The sequence below is a fragment of the Lithobates pipiens genome, unplaced genomic scaffold (genome assembly GCF_037356315.1).
Source record: "Lithobates pipiens isolate NorthernLeopardFrog02 unplaced genomic scaffold, aLitPip1_a1.2 Scaffold_1, whole genome shotgun sequence".
NCBI classification, from domain to species: domain Eukaryota; kingdom Metazoa; phylum Chordata; class Amphibia; order Anura; family Ranidae; genus Lithobates; species Lithobates pipiens.
The window spans coordinates 119,397,765-119,418,125 of record NW_027507685.1 but is presented as its reverse complement, the minus strand read 5'-3'; the positions used below and the strand labels follow the sequence as shown (position 1 = coordinate 119,418,125).

Sequence of the window (20,361 nt, the reverse complement as noted above, 5' to 3'; positions counted from 1 at the left end):
CACCTTTCTATTTTATTTTTTTATATTCTGCCCCCTGTGCAGCTGCTTATGTAGAGCAAGATAGGGGGAAGCTACCTAATGCCTGGTTGAGCAGATTTAATGCTGACTTATGACCTGCTGTGGAAGGTGTGTGGCCATACACAAATGTAACTTGTTTTTAATTACTAATAAAATATAATATTTAAAAATGTTCAATTAAGAATTTGAATAAGGCTTTTGTACAGATGCCCAATTTTTAAGGGGGGGGGGGGGGGGGGGGGGAGTATATTTGGTTTTGAGTCCGTTTTTATTTCATTTTATCACACACATCTTAATGCATCAGGTCCGGATATACAAAGTAGCATCCCACGTTATAGAATGAATGACTTTTTCTGGAGTTTTGTAATCAGGAGTAAAATAAAAGATGTATTCCAGGATCAGCAGATGAAAGTGACCATTATCAGGGCAGTGGCTGGATATCAGAGTAGAACAGCAGGGCTGCTGGTCTTATCTGTGACAGCGACAATGAGGGAGGTGGCTCTCTCTCTCATTACCATCAGCAGATATCAATGCACAGGCAAGGGGCAGAGACCTGAACCAGTCTCTGCTAAAGCCCCCATACTATGATCCTACACACGATGGGTCACAAACAGCTCCATATAAGCCACGATGCAACAAGAGTGTGCATACAAAAGTACAATCCTCATGAACACCATTAGGATGAAAGTATTGGATTCACTGCACTAAATATACAGCTCGATTAAAAAAAAAAAAAAAAAAAATTCAAAGAAAAGGAATGGACAAGAAAACCAAACTAAATAAGACCAAATCATTCCTTTTTCTTCATTGTGTCCAGGGACCATCTAAGAGCCAATAATTATTTTAGCCTCGTGGCTGTCACACTGGTCACATGCGAACCCATCCCACTGGCTCCCATTTATAACTAGAGACCAGAAATTGTCTGTGACAGCTTGATAACTACGGTATACTAGGAGTGTGCAGTGAGCATGCTCCCAGTACAGAAACCACGGTCACCTTTAACGCATATGTGCAGCATGCAGGCATCAAAGCCCTCCCTCCTTGCCACTGTACATATGTGTTACATGGCTGGCAAGGGAGTAAATAATTGAATAGCTCTCTGTCAGATTACTATAGGTCACAAAGCAAATCAATTTTGCTCTGGGAGGACCATTACATTTTAACATGTTTAAAAAAGCCCTCGCAAGAGGTCTCACGGGTATGTTATACAATTTAGGGAGTGTACAACTGAGTGAATCAATGATTGTGTTGCGTTTGATATAGAATATAATTTTTCTATAAGACTTTGATAAAAACTAGTCTGCTTGCTATTCTAACAAAGATTAGGTTTGTCTGAGGATGTTTCTCGAGTGCCTTGGTAACAATGGGAACTGGAGACAGTTGGAAGTTTGGTTGTTTTATAACCATTGTCAACAAACTGGTAAAAGCTCAAATAAAAAGAAGCAGGACTGATAGTGGGAGCAACTCAACATGGATTAACACCGAAGGACACTCGAATCTGTAATCAGCGATCAAGAAGGTGCCTGATCTCCAGGAGCCACGGAGATCATGATTACACAGTAAGCGGAGTTAAAGGGGTTGTAAAGGCTGATATTTTTTCATCTTATTGCATCATATGCATTAAGGTGAAAAAACACCTTGCAGTCACTGGCCCCCCCCCCCCCCCCCCCCCGTTTTTACTTACCTGAGCCCGGAATTTCCATCGGCACATCCCCATCGTCCCACGGGTTCCCGGCTCTTGATTGGATAGATTGATAGCAGCGCAGCCATTGGCTCCCACTGCTGTCAATCAAATCCAATGACGCGGGTGCTGGGCCGAGTCCTGCATTCGGCCTCTATGGGTGCTGAATGCTGGACTTGGGAGTGCACCCGCAAGGTAAGCCCCTTGGGAGAGCTCTACTCCAAGGGGGTTATCTAATGCAGGGAGAAGCCGCAAGAGCTGCCGAAGGACCTCAGAAATGGATGATCGGGCCACTCTGTGCAAAACGAGCTGCACAGTGGAAGTATGACATGTTTGTTATTTAAAAAAAACAAAAAACGATCCTTTAGTATCACTTTCAGTAACTTTTAAGTGTATTTCTACTGTTATAGACCATATACTGTTTATTTGCTAGGCATTTTAGATATGTCAGTCTTGTACTGTATTGCTAATATTGTAATAGTTTTGAATGTACAGCACCTTTTGTATAGTAAAAAGCACATTTACACACTTCCTTGTTTATACCACAAAGTAACCTTGCTAGATAGATGCAAGCAAAACAATGATGCAGTATGATCTGGGTGTCCTGTTAAATCTTAAAAGAGAAGTATGTTTTTTTTTTTCCCCCAGAACCTAGGTGGATGCAGCAGTCAGTCTGATGCTGCATCTGTCCCCAGGCGCCTCGGAAATGGGAACCGGGTGATTGAACACCGACGATGCCTCGGTTCTCTTAGCTACCCCAGCAGAGAGCTGCTGACTGTCAATCAGCAGCTCTCCGCTCTGCCCCCCTCACGCTCACTGGAGCGCTGTGGAGGGGCTGGGAGCTGCCGTCTTAGCCTCTCAGTGGCTCACTGAGAGGCTGAGACGGGTATCAGTCCAGGTACCTGGCGAATCCAGACTTTGTCATGATGAAGCTGTGTCTGGACTGATTCCTGCGACATCAGCAGAGAGTGGACTTTAGTCTGCTCTCTGCTGAAAACATGTCATAGGAGTGTAAAATGAATTGCACTCCTGTGACCCATAGGAGAAGCCCAGCCAAACAACCTCAGGCTGGACTTCTCCTTTAAAGTGGTTGTAAAAGCACAAGGTTTTTTACCTTTATGCATTCTATGCATAAAAGGTAAAAAAAAACCTATGTGCAGCAACCCCCCCCCCCCAGCGCGCCCCCCCCCCCCCCCCCCAATACTTACCTGACCCCATCTCGATCCAACAATGTCCATGAGAGCTCCCGATTGGCCTTTGGCAGATGTCAATCACAGCCAGGGAGCCAATCAGGAGACGGGGACACACAGAGCCGTGGCTTTGAGAGCACACCTGCTTGGGTGCCCCCACAGCAAGCTGCTTGCTGTGGGGGCACTGGCAGGAGGGAGGGGCAAGCAGCACCGGTACGGGACCCGAGAAGAGGGGGATCCAGGCTGCCCCGTGCAATACCATAGCACAGAGCAGGCAAGTAGAACATGTTTGTTATTTTTTTTTATTTTTTTTTTAAGATGGCCACAGATGACTGGAAGGATTTCCCTAATCAAACAAGCCACTTGCTATGAGGGCACTCGGCGTGGGGTTGGTTAGCTAGCAGCCCTGGTCGGGGACCCGAGAAGAGGAGGATTGGGGCTGCTCTGTGGAAAACCATTGCACTTAGCAGGTAAGTATAACATGTTTTTTATTTTAATTTAAAAACATTAAAGTGATTGTAAAGGCTTGTGTTTTTGCCTTATAAAAAAAACAAATGTTATACTTACCTGATCTGTTGCAGTGGATTTGCACAGAGTAGCCCTGATCCTCCTCTTCTCGGATCCCTATTCGGTGCTCCTGGCCCCTCCCTCCTGTTGAATGCCCCCACAGCAAGCAAGCAGCTGGCTATGGGGGCACCTGAGCTGAGTCACAGCTCCTTGTGTCCTTTCAGACACGGAGCCCAGACCCAGCCCCACCTCTCTTCTTACCTGATTAGCCAGCTGACTTTGACAGCAACAAGAGTCAATGACGCCACTACTGTGTCTCAGGCCAATCAGGAAGGAGAATCTTAGATGGCTTAGACACTCGTGGGCATTGCTGCACAGAGAGGGACCTCGGGTTAATATTAGGGTGACTGCTACACACAGAAGGCTTTTTATCTTAATGCATAATGCATCTTCTGCCTTTACAACCACTTTAATGCATTTATATATACCTTTTGGTTGAACAAAATGTACATATATCTCTTTTCAACCCAAATTTGTAACCAAGTTTAAGTGTATCTATAGCTGGCTCTGCTTCCTACTGACCTCTGTATCTGGTGGATAATGTCTTAGTGAAAATGAAAGAGGTTCTGTGGGCTCAAATCATGTCAAATTTCCACACTGCTCCTTAACACGATTGGACCGATTAGGTCTGCCTGTCCGTTCTTCAGGCGGACCCAATTGGACCACCCATTGTCCTCTATGGGGAGGCAGAGATCAGCAGACATGTGTCCTTTAACACCCGCCTGGCATCCGATCCCACAAAATCAGCTGAAAACAGACGTATGGCGATACGTTCACCATCCGTCCAGCGGGTCGGATCGGATGACAATCAGATTGAAACGGGCCATGCAGTCCGTTTCCATCCGACCGCCCCATAGAGGAGAGCAGCTGTGTCCGTGTTTACTCTGCAGCGCTGGACCTGTCACCCTCCTGCTCAGCGGGGATCAGCGGAGAGATTCCCTGCTGGGCAGGCAGATTTCACGACAAGAACAAGGGCTTTTTAATTACTAAACAAAATGTTTGGTAATGCAGAAAAATACTCTTTTGTCCAATTTCCAATGATATTTTAAATAACAGGTCAACTTTGAGGCCTCCACTTGTCCAAATGAAATGCAATCACTACAAAAAGCATTTCACAGTGTAGAAAAGATGTAGAAAGATATGACAAGATCAATGCATCTAAATACAATTATGCTAAATAATTGTAAATTAAAGTGATACTGCATAAGTATGAACTTGATAATGTCCCTCACCGTGCTTGTCCTGGCAGACTGGCAATCACTTCGATACCATCTGGATCATCCCTGAAAATCAAAGCAAAAAATTCATTCATGAAGAATGATTCACTGAAGAATCAAGCCAGACATGGAACTAAAAGGGTTTTACTCACGTGATGAAGATGGGGTAAATGAAATTGTGGGAATGTAAGCTGGTGGCCGACGTCTGCCAGGCTCGGAGAGTTGGATGGAAGTATCCACTATGTAGTACAGAAGTTGTGTCCATCTTGCTCATATGGTCACTGCATAGGAAGAAAATATTATAACTAAAAGAGCAAATAAAATCAATAAGTAAATAATAGCTTAGCAAAAACAACTTTAAAGATTTTACCTTTGTTGCAGTCCTACAAGAGCTCTACTATGTTCATCAAAAGGCCTTGACAGGTCAGATATATATATATTTTTTTATTTCTAAACATTATATTCTGCAGACTCCAAGCATTCTACAGAAGGTGTTATATCAAAGAACAATCCTGACATCCCTTTGGGGAGTGTATGCTCATTAACCTATCTCACCAAAGCCCGCAGGAATAAACAAGGAGCAGGTATGTGTAAACCAGGGGTGTCCAACCTGCGGCCCAAGACGGCTATGAATGCTGCCCAACACAAAATCACATAGTTACTACAACAAGCACCTCAGTTCTTTTTTTTTTTTTTGTTCAGCCGCTGGATTGAACAAAAAAATAATAATAGTGTATGTGGATTTAGATATAACCAGTGAAGTGATTGACCTCAGGTTGTACACAAGAAATCACCCTACATAAGCTGTACCTGTTTATCTGCAGTCTTCTCTTCTCTACATCCTTTCAAAGTCCAGAATTTATACAGCTTGTGTAAACTTTCAGAAAGCAGGGGTGGGGAGCTGAAGTTACACTCTGCGGGGCTTAGTGAGGAGAGCAGATTGGAGGGAATGGACATCCCTCCTTCACACAGGAACAGAGCTGAGTCTGTCAAAGGCTGTGTGCTGGAGCTCCCTCCCCTGTAACCCTCTTTCTCTTGGTGTCAGGAAAACTTATCAGAAGTGACTCATGCAGGTAACAGAGGAACAAGTCAGCAGAAAGACACTTAGGCCTGGTTCACACCTATGCATTTTTTTGTGCTTTTTCAGTTTTGCAGAAACACACTACAGACCATTTAACATGGTTTCCTATGGATGTGTACATTTTATGGATGGATCTGTGCATTCTATGGAAAGGGCCAGGGACTTTTTTCTGTTTTTTGGTTCCATCGACTTCAATGGATCAAAAATATGTATCGAAAAATACAAAATGCTCCTGGAATATGCAACCTGCATAGGTGTGAACCAGGCCTTAGTGCTGTGCAATGAGACAAGTACACACTTTAGAGCAGGGGCTTCCAACCAGCGGCCCAAGATGGCTATGAATGCGGCCCAACACAAAATCGTAAACTTACTTAAAAAGTATGATTTTTGGGGGAATTCTTTTTTTTTTTTTAATGCATTTACACTTAGCAAACACATGCGACTGAAGAAAAATTTGACAGTGACACTTTACTGGACTTATAAAAGTTTTAGTCTCCCAAGAAAAGCATTCCACTCTTCACAATCACGCCTTATTCATGTCATCAGTTTTCGACAGCACCTATATTTGTGAACAACTATTTGAGGATGGACCACATGAGGGGAAAATTAGAACCAAAAGACCTGATAATAAGCACCTTAAGAATTAAATTGAGAATTGCTACTCCATCCATCCAACCAGATACTGATGCGTTCGTTAGTTTATCAAAACAGTGTCAAATATCCCACTAGTTTTATGTTACGCTATTTTACTTTTACTTTTTTCATGACGTTTTATTACTCATGTATATTTTCTGTATCAGTGATCGTTAACTTCAGATCTGCCCGACGTCTTCTGCTCATCAGCTATCCTTATTGTTAGTGTAATTTATGCGCAGCTCAAGACAATTCCTTTTCTTCCAATGTGGCCCAGGAAGGTCACACGGCTGGACATCCCTGATTTAAAAGGTTTCCTATACCTCACAAACAACTGCCGCCTGTTCTTCCTGTTTTCCTCCTCAGCATAAATGTTTCCTCCAACTTTACAAAAGGTAAGTGCTGTATAGAAAAGGCGGTTAGAGGTCTGTTACATAGTTACATAGTAGGGGAGGTTGAAAAAAAAAGACCATCAAGTCCAACCTATTTGTCTGTTGGCATTGGCTCAACCAGGCATGGAGAGCATATAACTGGTTATATATTTCAACAGCATGTTCCAGCTCCTCCAGTTGTATTTTATAATACAAAATTTTAAAAAAAATACAGTAGGAATGATGAGAGTCCTTCCTAATGACCACCACAAATACTCACAAATATCCTACTTATTAGAAAAAGAAGTATTAGGAAACTGTAGGGTGGTTTAGCTATCGGTCACCAAAAACTGATACATCAGTTTTAGATGGACTGACTCTTCATTACAGTATAACAGACATTGAGAACATGTTCTCATCACTGCTCATTCCTGGCACTTGTCTATCTGACATTCAAGGTCAGCAATCAAAGCCAAAAGAATTGAGTTCCCAAAACAAATCAATCAAAACAAACGCAATCTGGAAGCCCAACTTTAGCCAAACTTGTATTTGTTGGGTTACATTGTTTGATCGTCTGTCAGGGTTTTTATTTTTTTATTTTTTTTTACAATTTCAGCAGCTGATCTAAAGATTTTTACTTTATTCTGCTATAGCTAATAACAGGTTGACTTGGCCTTGTTTTGGATCATTGTCATATTGGAATGTCCAAGTATGTCCCATGCACAGCTTCCTGGCTGATGAATGCAAATGTTCCTCCGGTATTTTTTGATGACATGCTACTATGAGGGTGCTATCTGTGTTAGCTGATAGCAGCAGCAGCTCAAAACATATGAATGTCTGAGGCACACATGCAGTAGGGATTATGGGACATGTAGAGGAGGGGGGACCTCTGACGAGGTTATATACAGTTGTGCTCATAAGTTTAAATACCCTGGCAGAATTTATAATTTCTTGGCCAATTTTCAGAGAATATGAATGATAACACAAAAACCTTCTCTTTTACTCATGGTTATTGTTTGGCTGAAGCCATTATTAATCAACTGTGTTTACTCTTTTTAACTCATAATGGCAACAGAAACTACCCTAATTACCCTGATCAAAAGTTTACATACTCTAGTTCTTAATACCATGTATTGGCCCCTTTAGCATCAATGACAGCTTGAAATATTTTGTGGTAATTGTGGATGAGGCTCTTTATCTTCTCAGATAGTAAAACTGCCCATTTCCCGTAAATAGTTGGGCTGTCTTGCATGAACTGCACATTTGAGATATCCCCAGAGTGGCTCAATGATATTGAGGTCAGGAGGCCACTCCAGAACCTTCACTTTATTCTGCTATAGCTAATAACAGGTTGACTTGGCCTTGTTTTGGATCATTGTCATATTGGAATGTCCAAGTATGTCCCATGCACAGCTTCCTGCCTGATGAATGCAAATGTTCCTCCGGTATTTTTTGATAACATACTGCATTCGTCTTGCCATACATTTTGACAAAATTTCCTGTGTCTTTGTAGCTCACACATCCCCAAAACATCAGCGATACACTTCCATGTTTCACAGTAGGATGGAGTATGGTGTACCTTTCATCATAGGCCTTGACTCCTCTCCAAATGTTGCGTTTATGGTTGTGGCTCAATTTTGATCTCAACACTCCAAATGACTTTGTGCCAGAAGGTTTGAGGCTTGTCTCTGTGATGTTTAGCGTATTGTAATCGGGATACTTCGTGTCATTTGCGTAGTAATGGCTTTCTTCTGGCGACTCGATCATGCAGCCCATCTTTCTTCAAGTGCCTCCTTATTGTGCATTTTGAAAAAGCCACACCACATGTTTTCAGAGAGTTATGCATTTCACCTGACGTTATTTGTGGGTTTTTCTTTGCATCCCTAGCAATTTTCCTGGCAGCTGTCGTTGAAAATTTTAGTTGGTCTACCTGACCGTGGTTTGGTGTCAACAGAACTCCTCATTTTACACTACTTGATTAGAGTTTGAACACTGCTGATTGGCATTCTCAATTCCTTGGATATCTTTTTATATCCCTTTCCTGTTTTATACAGTTTTTCCCTTTTCCCGCAGATCCTTTGACAATTCTTTTGCTTTCCCCCATGACCTATCTATCCATCCCATGGGGAAACTGGCATGAAGTTCAGCCAGATCCCCATCTTGGGGTCAGAGTAGCTGGTAAACGGCTCGAGAGTTGGGTGTGCACTTTTGGGTGTGAAGATTTTGCTATCCACACTGAAATATGGATTTTTGTTCATACACAAGTATAAATTTACTTTTTGCACAAGAGCACTTTTCGGGACTTATTAAGTTTTTTACCACATTCTTATTTACAGTTTGATATATATGAATTTCTTGCTTCACATGTTTTTTATTCTTATTAATATGTATAATGTTTATGTGGACATTTTGTGAGTGCAGCTGTGACTGAGAAATTATTGTTTTTTTATTATTTGGCAAGTGTACATATATTCGCCAGCACACCATGGATCTACAATTTGTGATTGTAGATCCATGGTGTGCTGGCGAAAATTAACACTTTCTTGATGTCTCCAAGATCCAGCTGGTAATCTGTGCAGCACCCACCACCGATGAGCCTTGTTTTACAGGAACGTGTGCCATACGATTATAGACAAGATTTGATTATTTGGTGACACTTTTTTTTCGGTTTGGTTTTTTGTAATAGCCATTTGTCTTTCTATGAAGTAACAGATGACTTCTCTATTTCAACCTGAAGCCAGAGATGTCTGTAGAAGCACAATAGAAAATTAAAATTTCTCCTTTTTGTGATAGGAAGCAGTCTGTAAATGCAATTTCCCAAAACCACCTCCTCCCTTCTCCTACAATTGTTTAACGGTCCACTACAGAGTACACATCATACTGAGGTCTACTGCACAAAATGAAATGGGAGGAATGCAGTACATATTATTATAACACTGGGATGGACCATGTGATTAGAGTATAGACGGGCCCCTCCACTAAGAATTCATTCCAATCTATTGCAATGCCTACACAGCCACACCTTTTATTCCCACAACCGTACTGCAGTATAACCCCATGCACATGGACAATGGGTGACCGGAGAGATTACTATAACTTTTACCAGCAGTTTACAGTCTGGAGAGTCCAGATAACAGAACCGCTGACTACACAACATCAGTAAATTTGAATCTGTTCCTAGTCACCTTTGAAGCCATACAGTGATGACAAAGCTGCATGCAGCGTTTAGGAATTTTTCACCTGGCATTAAATGCTCATATGGAATACAAGGCTGCATTGATTGGCACTTTTATAACCTTATTTTAACATCCAGTGTGCATGGAGCCTAAGTAGTGCATACATGACTCAAGGTTTGTTTAAAACATATTACATCTCGAGATACCATGAACTATTATTTATTTGGTTACCACTCATAAATCTATACTAAAAAATGTACCGTATTTGCCGGCATATAAGACGACCCCCTAATTGTACAGGTTTTTAAAATGCTTTGCCTGTACTCACCGTTTAAGACGACCCCCCATTCTGAGGCTTCCGACACTTCATATCCCTCTTCTTCGTTCTTGCTGGAGCCATTTCCTTCTTCCGTCTTGCTGGTGCTGGAGCCAATCACGGCGAGCAATGTATTCTATTAATGAATACAAAGCCTGCTTGGATTGGCAGAGGCTGTAACCTCATCAGCCTGCGCCTTTCTGACTCTCAAAGCAAATCCGAGCAGGCTACACAGAGATTGTTACTCCAATCCGAGCAGGCTCTGTATTCATTTGAATACATCGCTCACTGGGATTGGCTCAGCGGTATATACTGTATGTAGCCGAAGCTACATACAGTATTACCGCACATCCAGAAGGCATCCCAGCAGCTGACCCGGCGTATAAGGCGACCCCTCCTTTTTGCCCAGTTTTTTTAAGTGTAAAAGGTCGTCTTATACGCCGGAAAATACGGTACATTATGTACAAATGGTTCACACCTGGTTCGTTGGCTGGTGTGAATTAGTAAGGTTATTAGCTATAGGCTGTGTCCACATTTGACCACCTGTGAATGCAGCAAACTGTGCAACCCCAGATGCCCGTTTGAAAGTAGCCCAAGAAAGTGTACTATGGCATTCAGGCTGTCAGCCTTATAACAGACTCAATACAAAAGTATTGAGCATATAAAAGAAGATCTAAAAAGGCAAAACTTTTTCAGTTTTGGATAGAGTGGAGAAGGATTAGAATACCAGTCGGGTTTTTATGGCTGTGTGTCCACCTGTTAGGGAAGATTTGCCTGTTTACCGCCATCACTGAGACTGGAAGAAAATCCCAAAAGTTTGAGTGATAACAAGAATAGAGGGGACATTTTTTAATTGGGACCCTAGTGACTACCAGGGATTTCCTCTCACTTTTCATGTTGGCTATGGGACACGAAGTGAAGGGAAATGGAATCAATGAGACAGAGTAATGCTCATTCTGTGTCCCATTGAGCAGCTTTCGCTTTACTTCCTGTGCAACAGATACAGCAGGAAGTGGGAGAACATTTACTAGAAGACACTATCAGAGATTTACCCTCACTTCTTGTTTCTGTGAAAACTGTAAAACTTTGGATTTTCCATTACGTTCTGTCCCAGTGACAATGATCACTGAGTGATCACTGAGACAGAACAGAAGAGTGAGCCTCTCCAGTGGGGCACAGACAGCAGTAAAAATCTAACTAGGGCTGGTGTTTCGTCACATATGGTGACCCATCACATTTGTCTACACGCTGGACTGCGCATGCCATATGTGTTCCAACACTGTGGTGATCTGTGCTTGTGCAGAATTTTGTGGCAACATCCCTGAGTCCAGGTTCAAGCCCCACCATCCAAGTGGACATAGAGTTAGATTATAATTATGCCATGCCAAGAGTGGCGAGCGAAGCGAGCCCGCAAGGGGCGCTGTGGCAAAGTGGTCTTACAACAGTGTTGGAACGCATATGGTGGTGTTGCGCATGCGCACTGCAATGGGTAGCAAAATGTGATGGGTAGCTGAATGTGACGTGACACTGGCTTCTCTTCCATAGTACATAAAAAAAAAAAAGGGGGGGGGGGGGACGCACGGAATGGATATCCATGTGACATTTCTTTCATTCTCCAGACTAGGAATAGGAGAAAGGGGACCTTTCCCAAAATCTGCTTAAAGGATTTGTCATTCCATGAGTGACTGGGGATTAGTTGTAGTGCTCTTGCTCTGGATACATTTTTTTAAACGTTTTCATGCAGCACTTGTAAGTTTACAGACCTCATATGGTATGACAGCACAAACCAAGAAATTAATACGGTTAGACGTCTCGAAATTTGTCTTTGTCATGTGTGAGGAGCACATGAAAGCACACACAACATTTATTTATGGATTCATAGCCAGAGGACAGGAAGTAAACATAATATTAGCACAAAAATACTTAACCAAAGGCAAAATTTTAATGAAACCCATTAGGTTATTATCGCTGTCTGTGCCCATTCAGGAGATTCACCCCATTCGTCTGTTTAATGTCACTAGGCCATTTTTTTTTTTACGATATGGCACTGTGTCGCTTTACCTGAGAATTGCGCGGTGGTGCGACGTTGTACCCAAACAAAATTCAGCTCCTTTTTTCCCCCACAAATAGAGCTTTCTTTGGTGGTACTTGATCACCTCTGTGTTTTTTTATTTTTTGAGCTATAAAACAAAAAAAAAAAAAAAAAAAAAAGGAAAAAAAAAAAACACAATATATTTGACTTTTTGCGATAAGTATCCCAAAAAAAAAATAAAAAATATGTCTTCATCTTCTACATATTTTTGGTTAAAAAAAAAAAAAAAAAAAAAAAAATCACAATAAGCATATATTGATTGGTTTGCACAAAAGCTACAAAATAGGGGATATATTTATGGCATTTTTAGTTTTTAGTTTTTTTTGAGTGATCTCAGATCAGACACTTTTTTGGGACCAGTGACATTTATACAGCGATCAGTGCTTTAAAAATGCACTGATTACTGTATAAATGACACTGGCAGGGAAGGGGTTACCACTAAGGGGTGATCAAGGGGTTAAATGTGTTCCCTGGGAGGTGTTTCTAACTGTGGCAGGACTGGACTGACTGGAGGAGGAGAGAGATCGCTGTTCTTAATCACTAGAAACAGACAATCTCTCTCTACACTCCTGACAGAACATGGATCAGTTAGTTTACATTGACAAATCCCAGTTCTGGCTCTCTGTGGAGCGATCGCGGGTGGCCGGCGGACATCGCATCGCCTCCTAAAGGTCTTCTGCCATAAAAAGGGACCGCCGTACCGGTACAGTGATTCATGCAACCGAGCCAACCTGCCGCAGTATACTGCAGCGGCTGGTTGGTAAGCAGTTAAATAAACACACAGACTTATTAGGCATAACAAATGGCCGCTGCCCTTTATTATTGGTACTAAAACAGTATTTCCTAAGAGCCGGTTCACACAGCGGGCGATGCGAGGCGACACGGCTCACCTCGCCTCGCTCTCGCAAGTCGCCCCCGTTCTGTACAATGGAACCGTTCTGAGAGGAGCGACTCGAGTCGCTCCGACTCAGAAAAAAGGTTCCTGTACTACTTTTGGGCGACCTGGGGGCGACTTGCATTGACTTCTATACAGAAGTCATCTGCAAGTCGCCGCTGAGGCCGCGGCAGGTCGCGGCGAGGCAAGTCGGAGTCGCCTCGCCTGCAGTGTGAACCGGCCCCAAATCTTTATAAATGATTAACATCAAAATTATACAGTGCCTTGAAAAAGTATTCCTACCTCTTCAAAATTTTCCACATTTTGTCATGTTACAACCAAAAATTGAAATGTATTTTATTGGGATTGTATGGCACATAAATTGTGAAGTGGAAGGGAAATGATAAATGGTTTTCCACATTTTTTTTACAAATAAATATGTGAAAAGTGTGGCATGCATTTGTATTCAGCCCCCTTTACTGATACCCTCAACTAAAATCTAGTGTAACCAATTGCCTTTGAACGTCACCCAATTAGTAAATAGAATCCACCTATGTGTAATTTAATCTCAGAGTTTGTTAGAGGACTTCAGTGAATAAACAGCATCATGAAGGCCAAGTCTAGCAGCGTGTCATCATAAGGCCCGGTGGTTAAACCCAAGTGAGCTGGTGGGCCTCCTGATGATATCACAGGAAAGGATGGTGGCATGGGACCAAGAGGGATCAGAATTCTGAGAGGATTCTTCAGGACAACGCTGTATACACTGGGTGGGGGGGGGGGGGGGGGGGGGGGGGGAGTATCTCAAATATTCTGAACCTGCAACAAGGTATGGTAAGGTAAGGGGGGTGAATAAAAATAATATGGGGAGGGTGGAGATCTGCTTTAGAGGCATAGACAAGATTCCTGTTACCTACTCTGGATTAAGGTAGAACTAGAACTTTATCATCATGTTGGGTACAGCAAGAAAGTTTATGATTCCTGGCAGTTTTTCTTTTACTATCAATGTCCCGTTTATCTTCGCTTCCTATCCCATAGTCCAAAACAGGAAGTGAGAGGAACCCCTTTGGAATGAAGGAATCCCTGGCTGTCACCAGAACTAGTTTCCCCATGGGAAGAATTCCCCTTTATTACTGTTATGCCACATACAGACGGTCAGACATTCCAAGCACAAAATCTGTCAGATTTTTTTCCCCCGACGGATTTTCTCTGAAACTTGTGTTGCATACAAAGTTGTTGTAAAATCTGATCATTCTAAACGAGGTGACGTCAAACACGTATGTCGGGACTATAAACGGACCAGTAGCACGTGTGGCACTTTGTCCGTCGGAATTGTCTACACACGATTGGAATTTATGCGATCTGAATTTTTCGGAAAATTTTAGATCCTGCTCTCAAACTTTGTGCGTCGGAAAATCCATCAGAAAAAGCTCGATAGAGCCCACACATGATCGGATTTCCCAACAACATAATCCGATCAGCCTTTTTCCATCTGAATTTCTGACCGTGTGTACAGGGCATAAGAGCGACAACCCAAAATTCAGTGGTAATGGTCATCAGTTCAAATCGAGAAGGTGAATCGCCCTAACGGGGAACACAGACAGCAATAAAAACCTGATAGGGGTTCTAATAACTTTAAAAAAAAAAAAAGTTTTGCCTTTAGGCTGGGTTCACACTGCAGCGGTTACGAGAACCGGATGTGATTCGCACCGCACTGCAGTGCAAATCACATCCGATCTCTGTGCGATGCGAGTTCAGCCATACAGATAGTATGGCTGAATTCACATCGCACCTGGCCCAAACTCGCACGGGACCCTTTTTTTGGTCCGCAGCAGAATCGGATCGCATTGGGGGTTCACACCATGCGATCCGATTCCTGTCCGAGTTTGCAGATCGCACTGCGATATGCGAACTGATCTGGGGGTGTCATTAACGTTTCACTGACACTCCCAGCAGTCCGCATAGGGCAGTGTGAACTGCCGCCGGGAGGTATGCGATGCGGGAACCAGCAGCGGATTTGTGGCGTTCCCGCATCGCTGCAGTGTGAACCCAGCCTTAGTTCTACTATAATTTTCTCAGACCAGGCAGTGGTCACAATGTTTGTGGCTAACCAGCATCTTTTAGAAAACCTCCAGTGAGGAAGTATAGAGTTTCACTGCTAACCTCTACTCCCGATAATATTACTTCCCTGGCTGTCATACTGAGCTAATGGCTCCGGGACTTTCTAAGTCACTGACTTGCAATAAGTATGCAGATCAGGTGTAGCGATTCTATGCTGCATTTTCAAAAGGTCAGCAATGGCAGCATCTTGTTTCTCTTGCGGCTTCCTCAGGAAGCCACACCTAGCTCCTGTATCCAAGATGGCGGACCAGGAACCCACAAGCCACAAGAAACGGTTGCAGGAAGACAGCACTGGACAGTACCCGATTTAAAAAAATAAAAAAGAAGTGAAGCTCCTCTAAGTCTAAGTCTATGTGAACAGAAATGAACAAACTGATAAAGAATTCAGGAAGCAGTCAGTCTCATCTAGAAGCCAGTGAATGCACATTTCTCAGATAACAGTAGTATATAAAGATTCAGATCTTAGATATTCAGAATAAAGCCACTAATCGTATCCTTTTTTCACACCGGGGGATACACCCGAATCATACTGAAAGCAGCTTTTGATTAGGCAGCAACAGAGAAGAGAAGTGAAACAGCAATAAATATTAACGTGAAAAGTGACACACGGGGGGTGTCCCATATCCCATATCTGCCAAGACCCCCACAAGTCCTGTACAGTCCATGAACTTCAACTGGTAAGGCCCCTTTCACACTGCGCCGACTTGAACGTCACTCAATTTTTCCGTGATTCCAGGGAATGCCTGTGTAAACTTGAGGTCTATGGACCTCAACTCGCATCAAAGTTGACTTGAAGTCGCACAGATATGAATTGTACTCAATGAAAATTCATGGGGTATGACTTGTCATGCGACTTTGCAGTCCCAAGTTGCAACAAGTGTGAAAGGGGCCTTACATAACCCAAGTTTGAAAAAGTCTGGAACTCTTTAAAGCCCAACTGCCATTTTTTCTCCAATTTGGATTGGGAGTGTGGAGGTCTCTGCACTGCTGTCAGGTTTTTACTGCTGCTATTAGTGTATAAGGAGTTTTAATTGCCATGTATTGCTCTTTATAAATGAATTCCATTTTAATGTGGTAAACCCTCCTATCATTTTCAGCTGAGGAAGCTGCCATCTTGGCCTCTGTTTAACCACTTCAGCCCCGGAAGAATTTACCCCCCCCCCCCCCCTCCTGACCAGAGCACTTTTTGTGATTCATCACTGCATCGCTTTAACTGACAATTGCGCAGTTGTGCAAAGTTGCACCCAAAGAAAATTGATATCCTTTTTTCCCCACAAATAGAGCTTTCTTTTGGTGGTATTTGATCGCTATAAACAAAAAAAAAAAAAAAAAAAAAGAGCCACAATTTTGAAAAAAACAAAAATTATATATATATATATATATATATATATATATATATATATATATATATATATATATTTTATACTTTTTGTTATAATAAATATACCCATTTTTTTTTTTTTTACGTTTTTTTTCCTCAGTTTAGGCCGATATGCATTCTTCTACATATTTTTGGTAAAAATAAATAAATAAAAATTGCAATAGTTGGTCTATTAGTTTGTTTTTTCATTAATGTCCAGGCATTCCTGCCTACAATCCCATAGGAAAACACTCCGACGTGAGGGGATCCCTGGTCGTTACTAGTGTCCCCACTGGAAGATTTCCTCTCTCTTCCTTTTCTGGTGACAGAGAGGGTGAATATTCATAACAGGGACAAAGACAGCAATAAAAACCTGACAGGAATTCTAATCCCTCTTCACTATCCAAAAAAAAAAAAATGCCTTTAGTTATACTTTGGTGAACACTGGAACATCCACCCACGATCCATCTTTTCCTTCTATTTTGTGCAGATGGGGGACCCCTCACAGGCCTTGTATGACAGAGCTGAACCCTCAGCCTGGGAGAACTGGCCACTAAGGTCCTGAAGAGATACAACAAACCTGCATATTACAATCAGCATCCACCCAGAACGCAAATTCCAATTTCACTAGACTTAGGGCCAGTGTTCATTTTGGCAGCAAATTTTGATTTCGTTTTAGTCTAAAGCCTTGTAAACATGGTACGATTGTTGGCCAAACGAGCATCTGATATTTCTCAAAAGGGCATGTGCCAGGATCTTGTCTTGCATACTAAAAGGCACACAATTGTCATGCAACAAACACAAACGTAGTGACGTACTATGAGGAATTTCAGCTCTTGAGCGCCACCCTTTAGGCCTTTTCTGCTAATTTCGTGTTTGGTGAGCAATGAATCTGAGCATGCGTGTTTGTACTTTTGTGTGACTGACTTGTGTACTGACCATACGAAAATCAGACAACGAAAATTTACTAGCCTGTCATCCAACATTTGTTGGCTGAAAGTTGGACAACAAGTGTCAAAAGGAGCGTACTAACGGCAAGATTTTAGGACAACAGTCTGTCAACAGACAATCCCCTGCCAACAGTTGCATCGTGTACGAGGCTTTAGTCTGACTAAAATGCCATTTTAGTTTTGGTCCCAATTTAGTCTTCTTCAATTGTTTTAGTAGTATTCAGTCGACTAAATCTCCAGTACATTTTAGTCGACAATTGTAATGCATAATTTCATAATTTCTCTACAATTTTCAAACTCATTATATACTGCTGGAGTGAAAGTCAAATGGGTTATTATTTAGACCCCTTTTACACTGGGGCCGCAGCCGCGTTAGCACTAAAGCGCCACTCCTTTTAGCGGCACTTTAGCACTGTTCAGCCCCTAGCAGACCGATTTTAACTACAACAAAGGGATTAAAAACTCCCATGTGGCGGCGCTTCCGAATTACTTTTCCCACAAGCGCACCGCCCCAGTGTGAAAGCACTCATTGCACAGAATGGGAGGCAGTTTTCAGGTGCTATTTCTAGAGCTAAAACGCCTGAAAACTACCTCAGCGTGAAAGAGGTCTTATGGTATTTAGGTTTGAACAACCACTACAGACCAGTGTTAATTTTGACATTGAATTTCAATTTAGTTTTAGACATAGTCTTTTGACTAAAATGCCAAAATTTAGTTTTAGTTGAATTTTAGTCATCGAAATTGTTTTAGAAGTATTTTAGTAGACTAAAATAGTATTAATTTAGTCAATGAAAATGTTTTAGTCAACTAAATTAACACAGCTTAGGGCCCAGTCACACCAGTAACTGCACATTTTGAAGGCATGTCTACACGCATGTTTACATGCGTTCAAAATACATTTGCAGTGCATTTTAGGCATGGGGAAGGACAGGAAGAGCCAAACTTATTTTTGGTGCCAGAGTTGAGTTTACACGTGTATCGGATGACATTTTGGACAAAGTGTCATACAGATGAAAATTTTGTTTTTTCCTCAGAACGGTAGGGGTTCTGATGGTTAATTATGTAGGTTGGCCTTGACATCAGTCTGGCTGGGCTATGTTAGAAGTTCTGCCTGGTCATGTGAACAGGGAGGTGCACACGACAGGCCAGAACCAGGCTTGGTTGGATATTTTGAGTATCAACCTTCTCGGAACCAATCAGTGGGAGAGCTCCGCTAAGGAGTCTGGGAAGGGGTACTTAAGATGTGTGGGTCACATGTTCAGGAGAGGAGTTTGTGAGGCCCGTGTGGTCTGTTTTATTCTAGGACCAGGGTAGCCCCATGAGGGGTCCCAGTCACGGGGTGTTCGACATCCCGCAACATGTTCCTGTTAGATGCCCCTAATAGACCCGTCTGGTCTGGGGTAGGGATCCGTCTGTTCCCGAGTCTCGGAACCGGCTGATCCGAGGTGCAGTAACTGAGGGAGGATTCAAGGTGTTCGGGTGTGCTCTCGGCTTGGAGGGGCACCACAGATCGTGGAAGTGACCGGGAGAGGACTCTTCGGAGGAGGGCCGACAAGTGGCATCCTGAGAAGTGCCCGGTTACTGAGTTGGGAAGGACATTGAGGAATCCACACTTTTTCCAGTACTATTAAGGAGACAGAGAACGTTCCAGGTACTAAAGAAAAAGGTTCCTGTTCACCCTTAGTTACAACTTGTACACCTTCATAGGATTGTTTCAAGTTTTGAGTCAACATGCTGACTGCCATGCTCTCTGGCTAGAGATCTGTTCAGCCTTGACGTACCCAGCTGTGAGTGGCTACTCTCTGGGTGGAATTAGAGACTTTGTTAGATCTGCAGTTCAAGGTGCCTGAGTTCTTCACTCGTGCCCTCTGTTCCCCTAAGAGACTGTGTTATTGGATGTTATCACTGCAAAATAAAACCTTTCAAAAAGCACTTTATTTGTGTCAGCGTTCAAGTTGTTGGGTATTAACCCTGGGAACCCCTAGACATGAAAGGACAAGCCAAGCGGAGGTAATCGGTAAGCCCAGTTAATTATGGCCGCCCTACAAAGGGTTATGGCCGCTACACACACATTTTTGCAAATTTCAGATACAAATAGAATGCAGCTTGCTATACTTTTCCACACTCCAATGTAATGGTGTGAACTGTGCTCATTAGTCAACATTGACTTTGCACAGTCTATGTGGCGGGAATGCTTTCAAGAACAGTTCCTACTGCAGGGCTCGACAAACCCCGGGCGCCAGATCGCATTGGCGACTAGAATTTGTGATCTGGCGCCTGGGGCAGCACAGCGGGGGTATCCTGTCTCCTTCCACCCCCCCCCTGGCGTGATCGTGTCGGGCCGCGCCGCCGCCGGCCGGTAATTGAGGCCGCGGCTTTGAGGCCTTCTGTGGTCCTATGTTTAGTTCTGTAATCTGGCGCCATCTAGTGGTGGCTGTTGGTATGACAGCCAGCGATGCTAATGAAGCTTTCACTGCCCACCCATCTCACCTTTACTTAGAATAAAAAAAAAAAAAAAAATGTGTGTGTGTGTGTGTGTGTGTGTATATATATATATATATATATATATGTATGTTTAGGAGTTCTAACAACCTAGAGAATAAAATGGTGGTCGTTGCAATACTGTCTGTCACACCGTATTTGTGCAGCGGACTTACAAGCGCATTTTCGGGGAAAAAGTCTTATTTTTTTAATTAAATATAACAGTAAAGTTGGCC

General features: G+C 42.7%; 1 protein-coding gene across 1 annotated transcript in view; it reads right to left on the bottom strand.

The window, feature by feature from the left end:
- The window catches only part of ALAD (aminolevulinate dehydratase), a 38,620-nt gene that overhangs the window by 15,611 nt on the left and 2,648 nt on the right, over positions 1-20,361 (bottom strand). The window contains exons 2-3 of the mRNA XM_077474991.1: positions 4,826-4,954; positions 4,689-4,739 (exon numbers count right to left, since the gene is read on the bottom strand). Coding sequence (XP_077331117.1) covers positions 4,689-4,739; positions 4,826-4,947 — 173 coding nt within the window. The 5' untranslated portion in view covers positions 4,948-4,954. The remainder of the gene's footprint in view (positions 1-4,688; positions 4,740-4,825; positions 4,955-20,361) is intronic.